The 20,305-nt window shown below is 51.8% G+C and overlaps 10 protein-coding genes and 1 non-coding gene across 11 annotated transcripts; 4 read left to right on the top strand and 7 right to left on the bottom strand.

Annotated features, from left to right (window-relative positions):
- Positions 1 to 52: 52 nt before the first annotated feature.
- Positions 53 to 1,348, top strand: BDQ94DRAFT_161200 (glycoside hydrolase family 28 protein; the record flags this gene model as incomplete). The annotated part of the gene is made up of 4 exons (XM_026769339.1): positions 53 to 313; positions 364 to 786; positions 837 to 966; positions 1,026 to 1,348. The coding sequence occupies 4 exons, from the start codon at positions 53 to 55 to the stop codon at positions 1,346 to 1,348; spliced, it is 1,137 nt and encodes a 378-aa protein (XP_026623743.1).
- A 1,006-nt stretch (positions 1,349 to 2,354) lies between these two features.
- Positions 2,355 to 3,271, top strand: BDQ94DRAFT_181043 (uncharacterized protein; the record flags this gene model as incomplete). Its single annotated transcript, XM_026773802.1, has 1 exon — positions 2,355 to 3,271. The coding sequence occupies one exon, from the start codon at positions 2,355 to 2,357 to the stop codon at positions 3,123 to 3,125; it is 771 nt and encodes a 256-aa protein (XP_026623742.1). The 3' UTR covers positions 3,126 to 3,271.
- Positions 3,272 to 3,338: 67 nt separating this feature from the next.
- BDQ94DRAFT_161198 (putative MFS multidrug transporter) lies at positions 3,339 to 4,990 on the bottom strand (the record flags this gene model as incomplete). Its single annotated transcript, XM_026769338.1, has 4 exons — positions 3,339 to 3,468; positions 3,516 to 4,189; positions 4,248 to 4,742; positions 4,793 to 4,990. The coding sequence occupies 4 exons, from the start codon at positions 4,988 to 4,990 to the stop codon at positions 3,339 to 3,341; spliced, it is 1,497 nt and encodes a 498-aa protein (XP_026623741.1).
- A 1,587-nt stretch (positions 4,991 to 6,577) lies between these two features.
- On the bottom strand, positions 6,578 to 8,026 carry BDQ94DRAFT_181039 (putative galacturan 1,4-alpha-galacturonidase A; the record flags this gene model as incomplete). Its single annotated transcript, XM_026773801.1, has 4 exons — positions 6,578 to 6,860; positions 6,908 to 7,030; positions 7,075 to 7,127; positions 7,175 to 8,026. The coding sequence occupies 4 exons, from the start codon at positions 8,024 to 8,026 to the stop codon at positions 6,578 to 6,580; spliced, it is 1,311 nt and encodes a 436-aa protein (XP_026623740.1).
- Positions 8,027 to 9,324: 1,298 nt separating this feature from the next.
- Positions 9,325 to 10,459, bottom strand: BDQ94DRAFT_172791 (protoglobin family protein; the record flags this gene model as incomplete). The annotated part of the gene is made up of 3 exons (XM_026772026.1): positions 9,325 to 9,877; positions 9,946 to 10,216; positions 10,342 to 10,459. The coding sequence occupies 3 exons, from the start codon at positions 10,457 to 10,459 to the stop codon at positions 9,325 to 9,327; spliced, it is 942 nt and encodes a 313-aa protein (XP_026623739.1).
- Positions 10,460 to 11,230: 771 nt separating this feature from the next.
- BDQ94DRAFT_148381 (uncharacterized protein) lies at positions 11,231 to 12,181 on the top strand. The gene is made up of 2 exons (XM_026767187.1): positions 11,231 to 11,494; positions 11,561 to 12,181. The coding sequence occupies exons 1-2, from the start codon at positions 11,476 to 11,478 to the stop codon at positions 11,785 to 11,787; spliced, it is 246 nt and encodes an 81-aa protein (XP_026623738.1). The 5' UTR covers positions 11,231 to 11,475; the 3' UTR covers positions 11,788 to 12,181.
- A 127-nt stretch (positions 12,182 to 12,308) lies between these two features.
- BDQ94DRAFT_148378 (uncharacterized protein) lies at positions 12,309 to 13,237 on the top strand. Its single transcript, XM_026767186.1, has 3 exons — positions 12,309 to 12,549; positions 12,633 to 12,757; positions 12,824 to 13,237. The coding sequence occupies exons 1-3, from the start codon at positions 12,435 to 12,437 to the stop codon at positions 12,938 to 12,940; spliced, it is 357 nt and encodes a 118-aa protein (XP_026623737.1). The 5' UTR covers positions 12,309 to 12,434; the 3' UTR covers positions 12,941 to 13,237.
- Positions 13,238 to 13,292: 55 nt separating this feature from the next.
- On the bottom strand, positions 13,293 to 15,028 carry BDQ94DRAFT_181033 (sugar porter family MFS transporter; the record flags this gene model as incomplete). Its single annotated transcript, XM_026773800.1, has 4 exons — positions 13,293 to 13,576; positions 13,636 to 14,417; positions 14,477 to 14,864; positions 14,932 to 15,028. The coding sequence occupies 4 exons, from the start codon at positions 15,026 to 15,028 to the stop codon at positions 13,320 to 13,322; spliced, it is 1,524 nt and encodes a 507-aa protein (XP_026623736.1). The 3' UTR covers positions 13,293 to 13,319.
- A 1,086-nt stretch (positions 15,029 to 16,114) lies between these two features.
- On the bottom strand, positions 16,115 to 17,008 carry BDQ94DRAFT_181031 (glycoside hydrolase family 11 protein). The gene is made up of 2 exons (XM_026773799.1): positions 16,677 to 17,008; positions 16,115 to 16,617 (listed from the first exon to the last, which is right to left on the bottom strand). Exons 1-2 carry the CDS (start codon positions 16,940 to 16,942, stop codon positions 16,188 to 16,190), a joined length of 696 nt encoding a protein of 231 aa, XP_026623735.1. The 5' UTR covers positions 16,943 to 17,008; the 3' UTR covers positions 16,115 to 16,187.
- Positions 17,009 to 17,936: 928 nt separating this feature from the next.
- On the bottom strand, positions 17,937 to 19,697 carry BDQ94DRAFT_148373 (chaperonin 10-like protein). Its single transcript, XM_026767185.1, has 4 exons — positions 19,356 to 19,697; positions 19,177 to 19,276; positions 18,933 to 19,116; positions 17,937 to 18,873 (listed from the first exon to the last, which is right to left on the bottom strand). The coding sequence occupies exons 1-4, from the start codon at positions 19,639 to 19,641 to the stop codon at positions 18,397 to 18,399; spliced, it is 1,047 nt and encodes a 348-aa protein (XP_026623734.1). The 5' UTR covers positions 19,642 to 19,697; the 3' UTR covers positions 17,937 to 18,396.
- Positions 19,698 to 20,020: 323 nt separating this feature from the next.
- On the bottom strand, positions 20,021 to 20,092 carry BDQ94DRAFT_t206. Its single transcript has one exon. It is a non-coding gene; the product is annotated as a tRNA-Glu (tRNA).
- Between the last annotated feature and the right edge of the window lie 213 nt (positions 20,093 to 20,305).

Genomic DNA, 20,305 nt, shown 5'->3' with positions numbered 1-20,305 from the left:
AAGACATTGATTAAAAGCTTGTCTCAAACCTTGATCTGCGAGTGCCTTCAACATGGTGACTTCTAGCTCGGTGATCGTCCTAACGCTCTGGGCCGCACTGGTCAGTGCGAGCCCCGTTGCCGATCCGCTGGTGACCCCCGCCCCTAAGCTCGAGGATCTGGAGAAGCGCGCAACCTCCTGCACGTTCTCCGGCTCTGAGGGGGCCTCGTCTGCCAGCAAGTCCAAGACCTCGTGCTCCACCATCGTGCTGTCCGACGTGGCAGTGCCCTCAGGCACCACGTTGGATCTGACCGATCTGAACGACGGGACTCACGTAAGTTACTGCGCCTCCACGCGCGATTCTTCACATCTCACAATGAACAGGTCATCTTCGAAGGAGAAACCACCTTCGGTTATGAGGAATGGAGCGGACCTCTTGTCTCAGTCTCCGGAACTGACATCACCGTCACCGGGGCCGACGGCGCCTATCTCAACGGTGACGGCAGTCGTTGGTGGGATGGCGAGGGCAGCAACGGCGGCAAGACGAAGCCCAAGTTCTTCTACGCCCATGATCTGACCTCGTCCACGATCAGCGGGATCTACATCCAGAACTCGCCGGTGCAGGTGTTCAGCATTGACGGGTCGACGTATCTTACCATGGAGGACATCACCATTGACAACACCGATGGCGATGATGGCGAGGCGGCCAACACCGATGGGTTCGACATTGGTGACAGCACGTACATTACCATCACAGGCGCCAATGTATACAACCAAGATGACTGTGTGGCGGTGAACTCGGGCGAGGTGGGTATACCGTCCTTTAAGCTACGGATGTGGACACTGATGGGAACCAGAACATTTACTTTTCGGGCGGCGTCTGCTCTGGTGGCCACGGGCTGTCGATCGGTTCCGTTGGCGGTCGGAGTGACAACACCGTGAAGAACGTGACCTTCTACGACTCGGAGATCAAGAGCTCTCAGAACGGTAAGTTTTATTCCATCAAGGTTGTAGTTCGGTGCGATCACATGCTAAGCGGCGTATAGGAGTCCGCATCAAGACCATCTACGGCGACACTGGGTCGGTCAGTGAGGTCACCTACAAGGAGATCACCCTGTCTGATATCACCGACTATGGCATTGTGGTGGAGCAAAACTATGACGATACGAGCAAATCCCCGACCGATGGAATCACCATCGAAGACTTTGTCCTGGACAATGTGCAGGGCAGTGTGGAGAGCTCGGGCACCAACATCTACATCGTCTGCGGATCAGACAGCTGCACGGACTGGACTTGGACGGATGTGGATGTGACTGGAGGGAAGACCAGCTCCGACTGTGAGAATGTGCCGGACGATATCAGCTGTTAGCAGCTGGGCAGGACTATGGGGGTAACAAGCTGTATTATTTGAGAGTATTGTTGAGAGAAGAGTGGATTGAGTTGACTAGGAGACAATGTAGGTTTTAATCTGCAACCATGAACCATCGTTCTTTGTGTCTCAATGGATACCAGTCGATCATTGATGAACGCTGCTATGATCATCACTGATAGTCAAATTGTTCCATTGTAAAGGTTCTACTTTACCTCGGCCCACTGATTACCCACACAGCCCTCGTAGGCAGGGAACCATTCTCCCTGTTTCCCTTTTGAGATAAGCTTTCACTGATTGGTGGGAATATAAGCCTTGGGGTTGCAGACAGAGGCCGCACGCCACTTCTACGACAGCTCCTCAACGACGCAACACAAGACATAGGACATGGATATATACAGATCTCTCGATGCGTACTTCCACTAAAAGCAGGTTCCCAACAAATTCCAATCACAGTGAATGAACCGCAGAGTACTCAATTCCCGTCATAACCTTGTCTGTTCATTGCATGATCCCAACAACCCAATTAGGCTTTACACTTCCAGGTCTGCAAACCCTGTCTGGGCAGACTCTTGGCCCGCTTAAGATTTCCAGTTCCCTGCTATAGGACAGACCTGCCCAACAGCGTGTTCCAAAGGCTGACGGTCACACCACATGTCGAACCATATTCCAGACCCGAATTCTCAAACTCCAATCTATATCCCGATCAGGCATCACCTCAGAGAGGATCTGATGTCATGTGGGATATTCCCATTTCAAGGAAAAAATGCGACTGTCTCCCCGTTTGCCTCCTGCATAATACTGACAATGAAACCCCGACGGTGTTCACATTTCCCCGGGGATTATAATTAGATAGATCCCTGCTTCCGGCCGAGATAGAAACCGGTCCTGGCTCGGGGCGCAACTTCATATATAGACAACAGTACTAGTACTAGATAACAACACCCCTCTAATGTACCAGTCCTCTTTGCATTCGCATATACATCTAATACTATTATACCCCGTCATGTCCCTGACAAACATAGACACAACCAACCCAGCCACACCACCTACCGATTCCAACGCAACCACAACAAATCTAACCCTCCCAACCGACGACCTCACCTCCCCCCCAACCATCCCCTACACCCCACCCACAATCTACACCCGGCCCCTCGCCATCCTCGGCGCCGGCAACCTGGGCCGACGCATCGCCTGCATCTTCTCCGCGGCAGGGCACACCGTGCACCTACACGACCCAAACCAAGGAGCCCTACAGTCCGCGCAACACTACATAACCTCGAACCTCGCACACTACACGACGTTCCCACTGATTTCCCGACCGGTGGGACAAATCCACCCGTTCTCGTCCGCGGACATAACCCCGGCCGTCAGGGACGCATGGCTAGTGATCGAATGCGTACCGGAACACCTCCCGCTCAAGATCGACATCATGGGCGAGTTGGACGCCAAGACCCCGCGGGACTGCATTCTGGTGTCGAATTCGGCGGCGTTTCGGACGAGTTTCATGGTGGAGAAGGTGTGTTGGGAGAGACGGCGGTTGATGTGTAATATGTGTTTTGGGGCGTCGCCGTGGATCAGAGCGGTGGAGTTGGGGGTGAATGAGGGGGTTACGGAGGGGGAGGTGGTTAGGGTGTTGACGTGGGTGTTGGATGATTGTGGGATGATGCCGGTGCGGACGAGTCGGGTTGGTGGTGGTGGTGGGGGTGGAGGGAGTGGTGGAAGGGAGGGGGAGGGGGGGTTGGTGAGGAGTCAGTGTTTGAATACGGTTAATTGATTTGATTTGATCTATTAGTATATCAGGTGTGGGAGGAATGATCTTGGAATGAATTAGCTAAGGTGGTAATGATAGATGGGGGGACGACTTTTATAGGAGTGGTGTGGTTAGCATAGGGTGGAATAGTGTGGGTACTTCAATGACACTTCTCTTCATTATCATACGTTGTATATATAAACTCGTCTATGATGTATGGTGTATGGATATGGTATACTAAGTATTCCTCCATTTCTGCCCCCGCCACTGCAAGATCACCGTCGGGATAAAGCTCACGCCCATCAGCAACGCCGTCACGACACCGGAACTCTTGGCGATGCCCACGGTATCGAACATATCGGGGAACCTGACAACCATTAGCAGAGATAAAGTGAACTCTTCAAGATAACATACCAGAACGGCCCAATGAACCCCCAAGTAGACCGGATAAAGTTAATGAATACACCCACGCTCCCCGAATCGGCCGGATACGAATCCACCGCGTATGTGATCAACACCGTAGTGACGACCTGGTTGCCGAACGCGCCAATCCCCGTGCCAATAATCGGACGGACGTTCCATTTCCCAGTCTGTGCGTTCTCCGTGCAGACTAAGAACACTACCACACCCGCAATAGTCAACAGGTAGCCAATATAGCTGAGCCAGAGACGGTACTCGGGCTCGGGCTTGTGACCGGTTCGTTTGGCGCGGAGATTCATCCAAGTGTCTGACAGAACACCACCCAGCTGTTCACCCAGCAGAGAACCGATGATGAGACCCAGGAATTGTAAACCCAGTTGTTCGGCGTTGAGCTCGAATTTCGACTGGAGCAGCTGGGGCACCTCGACAGAGTTCATGACGGACGCGAAGAGGAAGACCATGGCGTAGGCGGCAGAGGCGATGAGGACGGGAATGTTAGTGATGAGAGTGAGGGGATGGTAAAACTCGGCGAGTTTGAAGGGGGTAGGGTCGATGCGTCGAATGCTGAGATATTGATGCTTGAAGGCCGAGGAGGAGTGCATGTCGGTGCCGATGTATCGTGTTTCGGGGCCGAAGAAGATGTAGAGGATGAATTGGACGGCGTTGGTCTAGAAACTCCATTGTTAGTTGTGATCCCTCTATGCAGGTTGCGGCATCGGTGCTTACAATCGCCAGAGTCCAGTAAATCCATTGATATCCCACGCGTTGAGCCACGAAACCAAAGATGAGAGGCCCCACAGGCACTCCCAGGGTCACCATCACCGCCCAGATACCCATGTATTGCGCTCTTTCGCGCTTGAAGAATGTCTCCGTGACAACAGCACTGCCGATCGCCATGGCCGGGGAGATGAAGAAGGCCACCAGGGCACGACATGCCGCCATGGACGCATAGTCCGGGCTCTTGGCACAGCCAATATTGCAGACGCAGCTGAGGATTAACGAGAGGAGGAAAATAGGACGGCGTCCGTAACGCTGGGAAAGCGGCTTCCAGAATAGCGGTGCACCACCTAGGATAGCGATTTGGAGAGAGGTCAGATAGCTTGTTCGCTGCAGAGAGACACCCACGTCTTCGGCAATTTCTTCGTAGGCTGGGATCACGGCTGCCGCGGTAAAAGTGCCCATACAGGCGTGGAAGGCGACTAAGAGGAGATTGATGATTTTCTGATTCGTCAGATGCCATTGTCTCGATCGACGGAAAAAGCTTCCCTCACCTTGAGGAGCGGCCAATTGTACGGATCCGCAGGGTCCATACTAGGGACTGGATCGAGATCCAACGTGCCATGTCGCTGCAGCAGGTATGTCTTGTGCGACTCCGAAAGGTTACTTCCAGGCACCTCAGTGGTCAGATCCCCCAATTCGGTCTTTTCGATGTAGTCCGACCGGGACTTGGAGGAGTCTTCGAGCGACATGCTGGACATTGAATGGCTGAATGGGCGGCTGCAGGGTGGCACGATGCGTTCGAGAGACAGGTTCACGATCGTACGATAGCCACGAGGAGCAGCAGGTTAAAGGGTCAACTGGGGATTTAACCCACCTACCCACCAGGGGGAGGGGCCATGTTTATCGGGGATGACTTGTCCGGTCGCACGAGTGGATTCATGGCCGCGTGTTTGGCTGGCCGGTGAGTTTGCAGGTTAGGGAGGATTAGTGATAAGGGACCAGCCTAAAGGCAGACTAGTCCGGGGGGAATGTCGGGGTAGCGCGGGGTCCCCAGAGTCTTGACCAATGCGAGTCCACCCTCTGGTGGATCGGCGGTAGTTGGCTGCCTTTCATCACTGCCGGTCTCCTGCATCGCGCCCGTCTGTCAGGGCGCTCGTGTCTATTATATAAGGGTCCAGCTGCTGCTCCTGCTGCTGCTCCTGCATCCTGAACCGAGGCCCCCAGCTGTCAATTGCCGATGCTCGTTCCGTGATTCGCTTGAGCTGGGAGCTCTCCTCTCTGCCCAACATCATGGCACACAGCTAGACCAATGAGTTTCTCGAGAATTAAGAAGAAGGATTTCCATGTGAAATTGATCTCCCGCTAGGCACACAGAATGGGGATTGACTACGACTAAACTATCTACCTATCTATCTAATCCCTCACACAGAGTCCATCCTCACAGTTATTCCCATAACAACAATCTCCATCATCCCGACACACCCCACCATCCTCACTGCAATCTGGCCAATTCGAATCCGTCGATCGACACTTGGTCGCTGCGCAGTATCCTGAGCAACAAATCGGGCCCCCGCCCCCTGAGATACAGTCCGCTGGGTTGAACTGTTAGCTAGCTGTATCACTAGCCGACGGGGGAGGATGCTTACAGTAGACGGTCAGACAGGTTGGGGTAGGCACGCAGGTGGTGATGTACGTGGTGGAGGGTGTGCGAAAGGTGGCCGTCGTACAGTATTGGCCGGTGGGACACGACGAATTAAAACCACATGGTGTCGCCGTGATAGTGGGGTGGGATGGGGATTGCGCGTCTAGACTGAGTGTTAGTGGGTATCCCGATGGGGTAGGGAAGATGTACAAGTTATCGTAGCCAGAAGAGATGCAATTAAGGATTGTTTAAAATACATCGTTATGTCGCACTGAAATCGAGGCTGTAACTTATCGGGATATCTTCTGTTGTCAGTGTTGCTCCTGCGAGAAACGACAGTGTGCCACCATTTATATCTGTGTCCCTGACTCACTGCATACTCACCATGACGTGGGACACGAGTGCTCGGGATTGACTACATGGCGTTCGATACAATCCGAGACACGCGAGTTATAGACTCTACGGGGTGGAGAGACCTTGTTCTCAAGCTTGGCGAACTTTGGCTTTCCACATAATCATGATTTGGTCCTATGGAAACGAGATCCGATTGGAACCCCAAAGTCATCCCAATGTGACTTGACTTCGCTGCACAATTGGGGTGATTGTCAAACCTTACCAACAGCAAGCGAGCAATCATGTGAGACATGCATCTAGCTTCTATTTATGGACACGGTCTGTCTCATTCAGCGACAGCTCACGAATTGCATGGGAGCCCCTCCACCTCAGCATTCTCGCACAGTACATGTTTGCCAGTATAGTTCGCTGGAAGCGTAATATTGATGTCCTGGAAGGTCAAGTCCGTACACGGTGCCTTCTCAGAACAAAGCAAAGACACGGCAAAGCTGATGTTCTTCCCGGGGTAATCAGTCACCGTTGCGAGTCCATTGCCGCTGATGTTTCTGAAGTGGAGGTCCTCGAATTCGTACGTCGATGTGTCACAATTCTGCGTGATGTTCTCGCTGAAGAGATAGCTCAAGCTGCCCGGGTTAGCCGAGTACCTCAAACATGGTGGTATCGCTCTCACCAGGTGTCAATATACACAGGTAGCTGCACATCCTTAAGTCGAAGGTTTTCGACTGTGACGTTGCGCACGTATCCATGGCCGCCTCCACCACCATTCGGAGGAACACCATAATTGACCCCAATCCTGGCTGGTCAGCTAGCGATCGCTGTGAAGGACACAGTACCTACCAGCTCTTGAAGTAAACCCCGGAATTCATCGCCCGCTGGAAGGACGGTTGCACCTATACCTGTCAATTCAAATGCCATCATGCCTCTGAGCCTTACTTACTCGAACATTCCGAACCGTCACATTCTCCACAATATCCGTCCGGTCGGGGTATTGTCCCAGCGACCCAAAAGCGATGCCCGGTCCGCCATAAACCGTGACATTCTCCACATGGATGTTCGTCGAGTTCCCTTTGAAAGCCACTGCATCGTCTCCGCCTTGGTACACCCAGTTGGTAATCGTAATATGGTCGGATCGGTACGTGTCGATCCCATCCGTATTCTGCACCCACTCGCCCTCTGGGCTCACCGAGGAGTCATGGTTTGTGGCATTCACGTAGAAATTATCGAGGTTGATATGCGAAGAGGAATCGACAAGAACAGCCCAAAACTGAGGCTGCCGGATTGCCAGGTTACGGAGGGTTGCTCGCGTCGACTCGAACACATGCACTGACATCGGTCGTCCGAAGACATTGCTACCTCCCTTGGCCCAAGTGTACCACAGCTGTCCATTCCCATCCACTCCACCTTGATGTGGACCTCCATCCACAACATAGTCATGACCCGTGACACGCCAGGCACTTGACTGGTTCTGAAAGTCCACCCGGTAGGAGTTGTTGACCCAGTAGTCGATATCGTCGCTGAAGAGAAGCGTACCACCGATCTCGAGGCGGGAATCGGTCAGGTGAGTCGTCATCCGTTGGTTAATTCGGTAGGTATACGGCGCTGGGAGGACAACTCTCCCTCCAGAGGTCTGGCCACATTCGTCAACGGCCGAGAGGATGTTGGGGACATCATCCTGTCCGTTCCCTAAGGGGATGACGGTGCAGGTAGTGCCATTCTTCTGGAGAGAAGGTACGGCCGAAGCAGCGAGACCCAGGCCCGCGAAAACTCCAATACTGATGGCTGAGGGCATTCTCATCTTCTTGTGGTTTCCTGGCTTACCTTGATACCCGTCAAGAGTCCAGCACGGGCTTTGTTGGGCATTTCCGACAGTGGGTTTTTATGTGCGGAATGTCGGCGATTGAGCCTAAAATGCCGTTGTTGTTGTGAGGGGATGCAAGGAGGATCGGCAGCCATGCGGAGGCAGAGTACGACGCGATTTGTCCAGACTGAAGTCAAGCAAATGCTCGATGACGGCAAGCTGGATATGGGCTCGGAATTGCTCCGGCAATTTAGATAGCGATCGAGCAGCCACCGCGCCAGTTGACAGTCTCTTGGATACCCCGCGTAGGACGTTGCGTTCGGAGTATATCATCAATTGCAAACCTTATCATTCACGGAGAGAATCATCTGTGTCAAGTAGGTGCTTTCCTCCTGTAAGATGGCTTTTTTTCGGTTCCTGGAGCGTTTCAGTTGTCAACCTACCTCGTCCAAGTACCGGCCACACAAAGAGGGGAACAACGGCAGTTGGATGCCAAGAGACAGAAGATGCATTGCTTCTTTGACTAAGTTCTTACAGGTTCGATGGCATGCAGGAGTGCTGATCATTTACACTTTGAGCACCCTGCACGGTATGAATTACACCGAGGACGAGTTGTCAGCCTCAGTCATGACATCTCAAAGATCGTATCTTACACGCATCATTCTGCATATTCAAAGCTTCCGCAATACGCAAGACACTCGGTACGGTCGGAAATCATCACTAATAATGCTGGAGTGAAGTGTTGCAAGAAATGGAGTATTATGAAGCCACATGAACAGCAGCCGTTTGCGTTCATTCGACTGTGCAGAGCCCACCATGTTGTCAGACAGCATGTCAGAAATACCTTGGAACATTTGGCTGAGCAGATCAATGGCTCTCCAGTTACAACAGCGACAACATCAAAGTTTCTTCTTTCAGCTGCATCCACGATGGCACAGGCAGGGTCCACTTCTAATGGGTCGAGTCAGCATTTAGTGTGGATTCGGAAGACTGTACCTGTTGCCATCATCATTCACCGGACCCCCGCCCCCAATTCTAGGGTCAACGCTCCAGTGCTCTCGTCATCCCTATCCATAGTCTAACACGTAAGTATGGCATGTAAATACCCTATTTAAAGATTGAACCATATGCATGCATTGAAACTCATTTATTCCGCTCGTAATTAACTGTCCGCAAGCCAGATCCTTGTGGGTATAACAAACAAAACGAAACACGCGCCCAGTCTATCTCGTCCGATCAACGGATATTATCATTACACGTATCATATTAGCAGAAGTGTCGCCTGAGCACTAGTGTCGAGTGCCACCAGATCCAACGGACCCCGGACGCCATGCACTAGACCAGACCTTGGTCTCGACGCCTTGCTTGGGGCCGTGGGCGAACGGGCACGCCGAACGTTGCGCGGATTGCGTGGGGGCTGAAATGGTGGGTGGAGATGGGGTGGACTCGAGAGACGACGTTTCCGAGAAGAGGCTGGCAAATTCAGAAGAGGATGTCGAGCTGGCCGTCGAAGTCTTGACGCAAGACGGTCCATCGGCCCGCAGATATGTCGAGCTGGGCTTTGGTGTGACTTGGGGGCCGGCTTCTTGCTTATTGTGCAAACTCTCAATCTCGTCTTCGAACTCTTCTCCGTCATGAAGACGCCATCGCGCAAAGAGATCGTTCTGAATCCAAATCACCTTGCCCAGGGCCCTGACGAGCGCTATCCGGAACGGCAGGGTGAGCTTTTCGTATGTCAGCACTGCCTCCATGACGATGTCTTGGATGAAGCCCAGGCAGGCTCCGATATGGATGTACTCGACATTCAACGAGTGCATCCGTTCCTTCCCATAGTGCATGCGCCTGGAATAACCCGTTAGTCTTGTAGGCCAATACAAAGGGACAATCGGGGACATAGGTTCGTTGCATACCCGACTTGGTTCAGGTATCGCCAAAATTCAGGCTTGGTTGGGTCGGAACACAATTTGGTCATGTACCATCGAAGAAATTGACGGCGACGCTGAACTGCCGGGCTATTTAGGGTGGGATAGTCGTCCGGTTCTTCTTCTACCGCTGTGTTCCGAGTGCGGAAGACGCGCGCCGTGATATCAAACTCTAGAAGTTTCACATACACCTTGTCCACCACGGTGGGAGCTAGAGCCTTGACATATTTGGCGCCCCGGACGAGAGTTGCGATATCGTCTGTATTCAGCTCAAGTCAGTTTAAGCGTGGTGTTGCCGCGGAGAATCGACTCCCGCGGAAAAAGACACAATGAACGTAGACAGCCTTGTGGGGAAGACCGGGGGGCGCTGGGGGGGGCACCAACCGGCATTAAAATCGAGGAATCTCTGCAAATAGTCGATCCGCGCCTCTAGGTCGGTGTATAGGGCTTTGCGATCGATATGCCTTGGGTGGTTTTCCGCATGGTATCCCGGTTCAGACATGGTGCAGGCTGGGGTGAAGGCACTGGAGCTGAAGGAAGAGAAGAAAACCGGCGGAAGTGGGCAGGGAAGTCATTGAAATGTTCGGCCAGGGAAATGGCCCCCGACACACACACGGTCGAACAAGTATATACCCTACCATGCCAGATAAAAAAATAAAATAAAATAAAATAAAAAATAAAAGGGAAAAAAACCTGACATGATGCAGATTGCGACCCCCTCAGACCATGAATTGGGAAATAACGACAGCTAATCAGTGGGGCGGCTGAAGTGATCAGTTGGAATTTTCGGCTCCGCTTCGTCTGTCATCGATTCATTCAATGGTAATCGCCTCTTCTCCCAGCGGTCTCCTTAATGCTGATCGGCCACTCCACCCCGTCCTTGTTATCCCCACGAGCCGAGACTTGGGAGGTCAACATGAACCTGAGACCGGCTGTGTCTCCATCCATGGCAGCTGTCAGACAATTGAGTGACTTGGCGGCGGCCGATCGGCGCAATGAAGGTTTAGCTATCTTCTAGCCGATGCTTGTAATTGTGCTGATCAACCTTCCCAATGATGGCCCTCGAATCTCATCTCACGTCACAATGCTAGAAGCTCGATGCATTTCCGCAGCTGATGCCTAAAATTGCCTTAGTGTGTCGAAAAATTTTCCGGGCCGGTATTCGATTGGTTCGTATTCGGCAATTGATGGGGGGATTACGCTTCGCCCGTCCACGATGGAGAAGTGTGGAGCGCCGTCCCGCCAGTTTGCCGTCAACCAAGAAAAATTGGGTGGGCAGGACTTTGCAGACCCCAATGATCAGTCGCCGAGGCGAGCCTTAAGCGATGGTTGCATGATCCTCAGGCGACCTGGAACACCGGACTGCGCACCTATCTGCAGGACACAAGACACTCGCTCATCAAGTTCCAGTCTGTGATTAGATTGGGGAGGCTGGGAACCATGGGAAGACATCAACCAGCGGAATAACGAAGAAGCGTGCTTGGTCTTTTCCGGTCGACACACCGACTTTCTGTGTGGATGTTGCCCGTAATGGTTGGTTGGTGGTCCTTCCAGAGAGAGAAAAGAAAGATTAGGGGGACCACTAACAGCCTCATTTATCTAGACCATGTTGGGTGCAGTCCCCAACAACCAGATCAATTTGCTGAATTATGCCATCGTCATCACTTGTCGGGCATTGCCCAAGCAGGCATGAAGTACCCCAAAATTCTACCCCACCGGATTGCAGAGAGCACAGCAAGATGTCCGATCAGTCACCTGCCTCCTCATCTCTCATCTATCCCAGACAGGGGATTATCTCTAAACGGCCTTGAGCTCCGTAGGAACTCTTAGTACGCGGTTGGACTCAAGCAAAGCCCGTGAACCCCTTTTAAGGTGCTCACTAGTTTTTGAGACAGGCCCGCAGCTCCGATACGAGTCAACTATAGTGGAGTCGCATCCCTTTTTTTCTAAGGTCTCCGCCACCTTATTCGTCTACCCTTGTCGCCGGTGAGAGTCATCACGAACCTCAAAAGGGGGAAAGGTGGATGACAATGGGGAGCGGACCTGATTAGATTAACCCGAGTTTTTGGTAGATAAACATCAATCAGTTGACAGATGAATTCTTAATCTAATTGATTAAGCTTGACCCAATATTGTGCGGATTAGAAAGTGCCAGAAGGGAAGGAGGGAGAGAGGTGATGTATACACTGGATAGATAACGAAAGCCACCAACGATCGACACCAGTCCAGAAGAAAGGCACGGGACTGAAACGTGACCTGTCACACCTGTCACACGCCTGAAACTTACCAGAGAGTGTCAAAAGTGGCTCTGACATCACGACCCAAACTTTCTGCTGTCTGTCACTATTAATCCTTACCTGCCATCCCCACACTATTTCTTCCCGTCCTTCATCACTCTGGTCTAGACGCCATTCTACGCATCCATCACGAATCCATCTACAACTCACCCAAACTGATCGACAATCAAATCTACCACAATGATCCTCAGACGAGCTTCCACTCTCAGTCGTCCTCTCGTACTTCGTCCGACCTACTCCGCCCGTGTGTGCTACTACCATCCGCCCGAAGTGCATAGCAACAAGGGAGAGGAGTGTACGTTTTGCCACTTTTCTTCTTCATCTACCTCTACCCTGTTCCCATCGAAAGAAAGCATCAAACTAACATCTCAACTTCAGTCTTCATTCCCCCCTCCTACCCAGACAACTTGGAGGATTCTCCCAGTCTCGTCCAGAAACGCGACGAGTCAGCACAGAATCCGGCCCACTGGGATGAGATCCATGCTACCTCTAGTGAGATCTCGGTGCGTTTATCCCCCTCCCCTTCTATCAAGGTAAGTGGGTTATAAGAGTTGGCTAAGGCACCGCAGGTCAAAGCCGACCGGGGCGATATCAATATCCAGCAGCAACAGAAACAGCAGCGGGTGACTCGGGATCTCGATAATAATCTAGGGGAGGAAGAGCCACCGAAGCTGGATGAGATGTGATCGGGTCGATCATCTTATTATAGGCTTACGGATGGGGTATGGGTGTAGGTCTCATGGCTATGGTTATGGTTCTGGTTATGATTTATGACTGAGAATGTGTTTATGCTGTTCAATTCGGGTAAGGTGAGACAGATTGCATAATACGCCGTGTTGTGTGTTGTGTGTGGTAAAATTGGTGAGTGGTGCTTTTCTAATTATGTGTACTCCTGTCGATCGCTGGTGCCGATCTCTATGTCGTTCGTTTTCAACTCTACGATAGCAGCCAACTGTATGACTTAACTTTATGGAGAAATGATGACATGATTCATTCGTTCATTGTAGACAAGTCTAACATTATAATACCGAGATCTAGAAAGCAAAACAGCTACTGCTACGCAGTTCATCCGATATTCTCCACTTGCTGTACCGTGCCCTCGACCTTTTGGTCCACGCGGGCTTCCAGCGCGTGCTGGCCGGGTGTGACGGTGCGTCCACCCTTCGAGGTGAAGACTCCTCCGGTGATTCCACCCTTGTGGAAAAGCAAGGGGATGTCCTCGAGCTCGAGTCCCTTCGTCTCCGGGTAAAAGAAGTACACCATCGGGATAAATACGGCGTTCAGTACCGCGAAGATGACAAAGGTGCGCCAGCCGATGTTGTCTATACATCATATGTCAGTATGTCATTCTTCCTGATTCATCAAGCGCAGCAAAACCTACCAAATGCAATTGGAGTGATCTTCACCACGGCAAACACGGCCATCCAGTTCCATCCGGACGCGATGGCCTGCATCCGCGTCCGTACCCGCGTTGTATTCAGCTCGGCTGGGTAGAACCATGGGACGGGCAGCCAGCCCACGCCGTAGAAGATCTGGAAGATGAAGATGAAGACAGTCGCGCCGTAGGCACAGTCCTCGCGGTCCAGGGAGAGCAGAATCGACACCATCACGAAGCACAGACATAAGCCGGCCGAGCACACCATCAGCAAGGTACGCCGGCCATACCGGTCCATCAAGAACACCGGGATTGCCGAACCCACCAGGTAGGTACACTGCATGGCCCCACCCAGGATCAGTGACAGGTTGCGGCTCATATTCATGGTCTCCTGGAACATCACCGGCCCGTAATAATTTATCATATTGCTTCCAGTGAATTGTTGGCCTAGCTCAATGGTGATGGTGATGAATAGACGTCGGAGGTTCTGCACCTCGCCCCAGGTGAAGAGCTCCTTGACGCGGAACGGACCGTCCTTTTGTTCCTCCTCCAGCACGAACTGGATGTCCATGATGGTTTTGGTGACGTTGGGATCATCGATAGTGGTGTCTTCGATAGCAGCCACGACAGCGCGGGCTTCCTCATGACGGTCGTGTTGGACCAGCCAACGGGGGGTTTCTGGGAGACCGACCACTTGCAAGATGAGGCAGATGGCGAAGACAGCCTGAAAGGCGAGGGGGAGGCGCCATTCGTAGGAGGAATCAGTAAAGCTGGTGCCATAGTCCATCCTATGGAGAATTGCTCCGTTAGTATGTGAATATTTTGTGGTTACATGGGACAATCTCACCAGTAGGCGATCACCACGCCCAGGATAGTGACGGTCCCCTGCAGGGTGAGGAGTGCACCACGGTATGCTGCTGGAGAACATTCACTCTGATAGACTGGGGCGGTGGAAGAGTTCATTCCATTACCCAGCCCGGTAACGATTCGGCCGACCAGCAGCTGTGCTATTGTGTAGGAGGAAGCGAGGATGACGGTTCCGATGATCATGATGAACCCACCCATCATCAGCATGGTTCGACGACCCATTCGCTCGCCGATGAAGTAGCAAATGATGGATCCGATCACACAACCGATATCGTAGAGACCGGTAATGTTGCCCTGCATCGCCGCGTCGGGGTTATTGAAGTCGCGGGCGAAGCGATTATCCGCACCCACAATGCCGGACATGACACCTATCATCCCCGTCTTGTCAGCCACCATCATCCTCTATCCCGGGAGACCGTGAAGAAAACTACCAACCTTGGTCAAACCCCAGCAAAAGGAAGGCCTGACAGGAGGCCATGGTGATGGCGATGATCAGGGCCCTGCCCCGAAAGTCATGTTTCCAAAGACGCATCTTGGCAGTTCGAGGATGATCTAGTACATACCCCGATGGCTTGGGAATGGACAGAAAGGGGATGAGAGAAGGACAGGACAAGCTCAATTAAGCATTTAGATCTTGCTGGACGACAGTCGGTCTAATACACCCGAAGCCACGACGGAAGCCCCTGCAGTCCAGCTGCCAGCGCTCGCCATAGATTATCCCGAGCAGGACACGTCTTGTCCGGCTGGGCACACACTTGCCGATGGCTGGCCGGGTCTTGATTGGCTTTGGTGGATAAGGGAGGTCGGGGGATCATCGTGCCGAATTGCGGGGTACCCCGTGGGAAAAAGCATCCCTGACTAATCGGAGCTGCCTGAAAGGGTTCACCGCTGGACGTCATGACTCCAACCGGGAGATGGTACCGGTATTCAAGAATTAGAGCTATCAACCATGGATATACCGCAGGAACGGGTCGAGAGATATCCTGGAGGTAATCGTATGCTAGAGAAGCAGCAGGAGCCAGTATTCAGGGGCCGCGTAGTTGCTTTGTTCTATGAAGACAGTGGATTCTCATGTGTAGAGTTCAAACCCGCACAAAGAGATGGTATTAAACAGCAGTGGTAGTTTAGCTGGCTATGAGCGAGGTTGTGTTGTCCTCGAATGTTAGGTTTGGTTTACCCCTTTAGAATGGCTGTCCACAATGGCGCCAGTAAGTCTTCAGGCTCTCGGGGTTCAGAATCGGCAACCAGAGGAGCCTGGGGATCTTAAGCTCTAAATATCAAGAGAATAATAGTATAGCACTCGGACCTGCTCCGTGACATTAAGCACATACAATCATGCTCCACTTTCTTGATCCGGTCCGGCCTGACACTTACGGTGGTCCATGACAGTAGTATTGCCGAACGTTAGAAGAGCTATTCAGTAGCGTGCTTGGAGCAACTTCAGCATGATCATCTGTAGCTGCTGCTCGTGTCACTCCCACTTCGACAGTGACAGCCGCTACAAGGAAGGTTTAGTCTATGAATGCCTATAGCGGGTAAAATAATACGTCAACGAATGTTCAAGAACAATGTCGCGGCCTATGCGTCCACACCCAGATGTGAAAATGAGATTATGAGTTCGGTCAAGAAGTGAAACCCGATCGGGACTGATTATATACAGAAGGAGTGAGGCAGTCACTTCAAAAGAGCGTTTAGCAGCTCTCCTCGGTGCTGTCAGAAGAAGTCTCAACGGTGATGGTGGCAGACCCGCTGCTCTCGTATCCCTCGGTGGCAACGATCATGTAGTTGAAGGTACCCAGCTCCAGACCAAGGTTCTCCCAGGCATCGAAGTGGTTCTGCGTGGTGACGGTTCCACCAATACGGCCCTCAGTGCGCACGGACCAGTACTGCTTGAAGGTGGCAGTGCCTTCGATCGAGTCGGCGTCCTCACGGGTGGTCTGGTAGATCTTGTAGGTTCCGTCGTCGCTGTCGACGGTGCCGAGCTCGGTCAGGCCAGAGGAGGGGTCGTAGTCACCGTACTTGTCGACGATATAGAATTCGACCAAGGGGGAGGTGGTCCAACCGTAGACGGACAGGTAGGCGTTGGCGTCGGTTTCCCATGATCCGCTGTAGGTAACGGCCCTGAATATACTGGTTAACACCCATTTTCATTCGATGAACAGCGATGGAAAAGTCCTTACTGAGCACTGCCCGGGTTCCAACCCTTGCCGGCCACAAAGTCACCACAGTCGGTCCACTCAACGGTGTATTCACCAGCGTCGCCGTTGGTGTAGGTCACGTCGCCCTCACCGTTGGTCCAGAAGGAGTAGAAGTAGCCGTTGCTCTCGCCTTCCGCGGAAGAAGTAAGACTGCGCTTGGCCATGTCCAGCAGGGCCTTACCATTGGGGAGAGCGACGGCGCTCGAGGCAGCCGAAAGAGCGAGGAGAAGAGACGAGTAGGCGACCATGATGAAGTAGTTTAAGGGAGTGACAATAATTATTTAGCAGGCGCCGGAAATATTCGGGAAAAGAGCGTAGGTTGCTGTGCAGGAACCAGGTTCCGCGACCGTCCTTATATGAAGGTGAACAGCAGCTGTGCTCTGGTACGATGCTCCATCTAGCATCCAATCGAGCTTGCTTCCGAGCAGGGTAGTGCGACACTCATCGTTCTGTCATTGATTAAATCGGCTGTCCTGGGCCCCTGGTGGTGTTCCTGGACAATCTTATTCAAGGCCGTGGTGTTTCAAATTAAAAGTGGGTGCCACTCCCGCCCACTTTTACTCTTCGGCGCTCCGACCGAGCCAGCCCTCAGCATCGACCACTCACCAACGCCCATCCAGCCATGAAGACACAATGAATGGTGCTGATAGCAGGAATAATTGGGCCCGGTGTGCAAGGTGGACTCGGCCGTTTTCCCCAGCAAGAAGATCCGCCGAGATTGCCGGTATCGTTGGTCTCCCTCTGGCACACCGACGCGCCTCCACCGGCCCTGCTAATGGAATCCTTTTTTAGCAATAATATCCCTTTAGCGCCTTTCTTGTTCTTCACGAACTGAATGCTGAAGCCCCTGGGTGGTCAAAGCTAAGTTATGCAAAGAAAAAGGTTCACCAAGAGTCCCGTTAAAAATAGGCCCGCCGTTAATGCAGCCGAGAGGATTTGTACAAGTCTGCCAGGAGGAGCAGCATTGGTGAAAGATGATCCTAAGTTGTCACATGACGACTGTTCATATCATTGATTGAATATGGTGTCATTCGCCCATCGTCGATGCAATGACACCATCATGTCGATGTGATATAAGGCCTATACTATTATCTGTCAGTCTTGACGAAACAGTCTATGGGGCATGACCAAGGAGTCGAGTTCTGTATCAGTCGTGGGCCTAAGACTCCCTAGTGGCATATAAGTCCACTGGGGCAAAGTAGCTGCTCCCCTGGAGCTTCCAGTCGGATGCTCCTACCGATTAGTGTGTTGATAGTGCGTGCAGCATCCGTCCAGGGGCATATTGCAGTGCCCCTTCCTAAGGGGACGGGACTTTTTGACCGGATTCTTATTGCTAGGGAGAAGCACTGAGCAGAGGCACATCTCAGAATAGCGTACTGTATCTTGTAATTCTCGCCACGGTTGAATCCATCATTGGAATTGCTAATGATGACTTTCCATGATACATATTGCATAGCTTTCGTCTCGATACTTTTGGGACACTATTCCTAAAATATGGACAAGAACGTCACGATCTGAGTCTCCTCCCAACAAATAATAGTAGTGGTGGTGGCTATTTTAAGCATCCGCTACTTCCTCACATCCGACGCCATCCTGTCAGCTAATATGCTTTGCCCCACGGCGACTGGAAAACAGGAGGAAGCTAGATTGGCGTTCAGGTTAGTATCTTCCAGCGAGACTCTGCATTTTAAACTCAGACTCTTCAATCGATGACAATGACATTCTTGCCATTCGACTTTCCGGCCAAATATTCCTGCCTCATCTGCTCTGCCTGCTCCAGCTTCCACTCCTTGACTTCCACGTGCAGCTTGTTCTCGTGGAACAACTGGATGAACGCCTGCGCATCAGCTGTGTCCGCGATCAAGGAGCCCACCAACGTTATATCTTTGTAGATAGTCGTCTGATATGACATGGTGATCCCCTTTTCAGGCTGACCAAGCAAGACCATCTTACCGTGCTTCCGCGTAAGAGCAGCCGCTAATTCAAAGGCCGATGGATGATCTGTGGCTAGCACGGTCGCATCGAGTCCTGGATAGTCGCCAGGGACAGCCTTGTTAATCTTTTCCTGGGACATTTCCACTGGGTCTGTGGCCCAAATGGATACATCGGGCTTGTGTTCGTAGGACGCCACTGCATCCAGAGCTGACTGCTTTACATCGATTGCCGCGACCTTGTAGCCCTGCTCATGGTCGTTATCATCTGTACCTCTCTAACTTGGCTTCCAATACTTTTTCTTACCATGCACTTGGCAACTTGGGTACCGATATGGCCCAATCCACCAATCCCAACAATGCCAATTGAGCCACCTTGGGGCACGTTGGCTCGGACTATGCCGCCGTAGATGCTAATCCCGGCGCACATCAAAGGTGCTGCCACTTTAAATTCCATATCATCGGGTAGTTTTATCATGAATCGAGCATCGCTATGTATAAGGTTAGACACGAAGATACTCATCTTGGGAGACTCAAGTAGCACTACTCACGCGACCATGTATTCAGCCCAGGCTCCATCAGCAGTGATGCCCTTCATCATCGGGGCATCGCAATAGATAGGACGACCAGCTTTACAGTCCGGACATTTTCCTACATTCCACCCCAATTAAGGCCGACTTAACATAGCTGCCACGGGACGACAACATTTACAACCCCCAGCCGTACTTACCACAAACACTATCAAAGTTGATGCAGCCGACACGGTCGCCTTTCTGAAACCCCGTGACCCGAGAACCAACTTCCTCAATTATCCCCGCCGGCTCATGAGATCCAATAAAGGGTAATTTGGTTCCAAATTCATTGTTTAGAGCCATCAAATCGGTATGACAGAAACCAGCAGCTTTGACGCGCACTAATACTTGATGTGGCTCTGGTTGAGGAACGACCACTTCGGATACATGATACGGCTCATTGAACTGTTGAATTTGAATTGCTTTCATCGTGCTCGGTGCCATGTTGGCTGGTCAAGGGTCTGATTTCTTCTGCATACTATATGAATGGGAAATCGTTGGGTATAGACTATAGATAGCAGCTCGAGGATTGCCGAGGGATTGACATCATCTTACCAATCAAGCCGTCGTTCCCCAATTTGGGGCAACCCGCCGCTAACTTGGAAACCAAGAACATCCTCGGCAGTGGGCTTTCGAACCAGAGATGGGGGATAGCCGGCTTATACTTATCATACAGTATTGTCATAGCTCTTATTGGAGGAGGCTGTGAAGTTTAGAGGAATGTGCAAGGAAATTTCAAACAGCAAAAGAAAAGGGAAAACGGTGAGGATCCACCCACAGCGGGGGGAGAAACTGCGAAAGTAGAAAAAAAGAAGTTGTTGAGCTCCGATAGGGGGAATCGAACCCCCGGCTGCCGTGTGAGAGACGGCGATGTTAGCCACTACACCATATCGGATCTTGTTGTATATCTGACAACCTTTTTGACACTATAAGCTTTCTCTAAATTTTGCATCCTCTTCTCCAACTGTCGATTTTGATACCTGCAACATGAATCCCCAGACCTGTCATTGCAGGATTTGGATTAGCGAGCCAGTTCCAATCATAATGTGGTTCCCTTCAGTCGAAATTGCCAAATTTTCTCTTCTCAATTTTCGTCTTTATGTAGCAG

This window comes from Aspergillus welwitschiae, assembly GCF_003344945.1.
Source record: "Aspergillus welwitschiae strain CBS 139.54b unplaced genomic scaffold BDQ94scaffold_28, whole genome shotgun sequence".
Lineage (NCBI taxonomy): Eukaryota > Fungi > Ascomycota > Eurotiomycetes > Eurotiales > Aspergillaceae > Aspergillus > Aspergillus welwitschiae.
The sequence above is the reverse complement of the archived record's forward strand: the minus strand, read 5'-3'. Positions and strand labels throughout refer to the sequence as shown.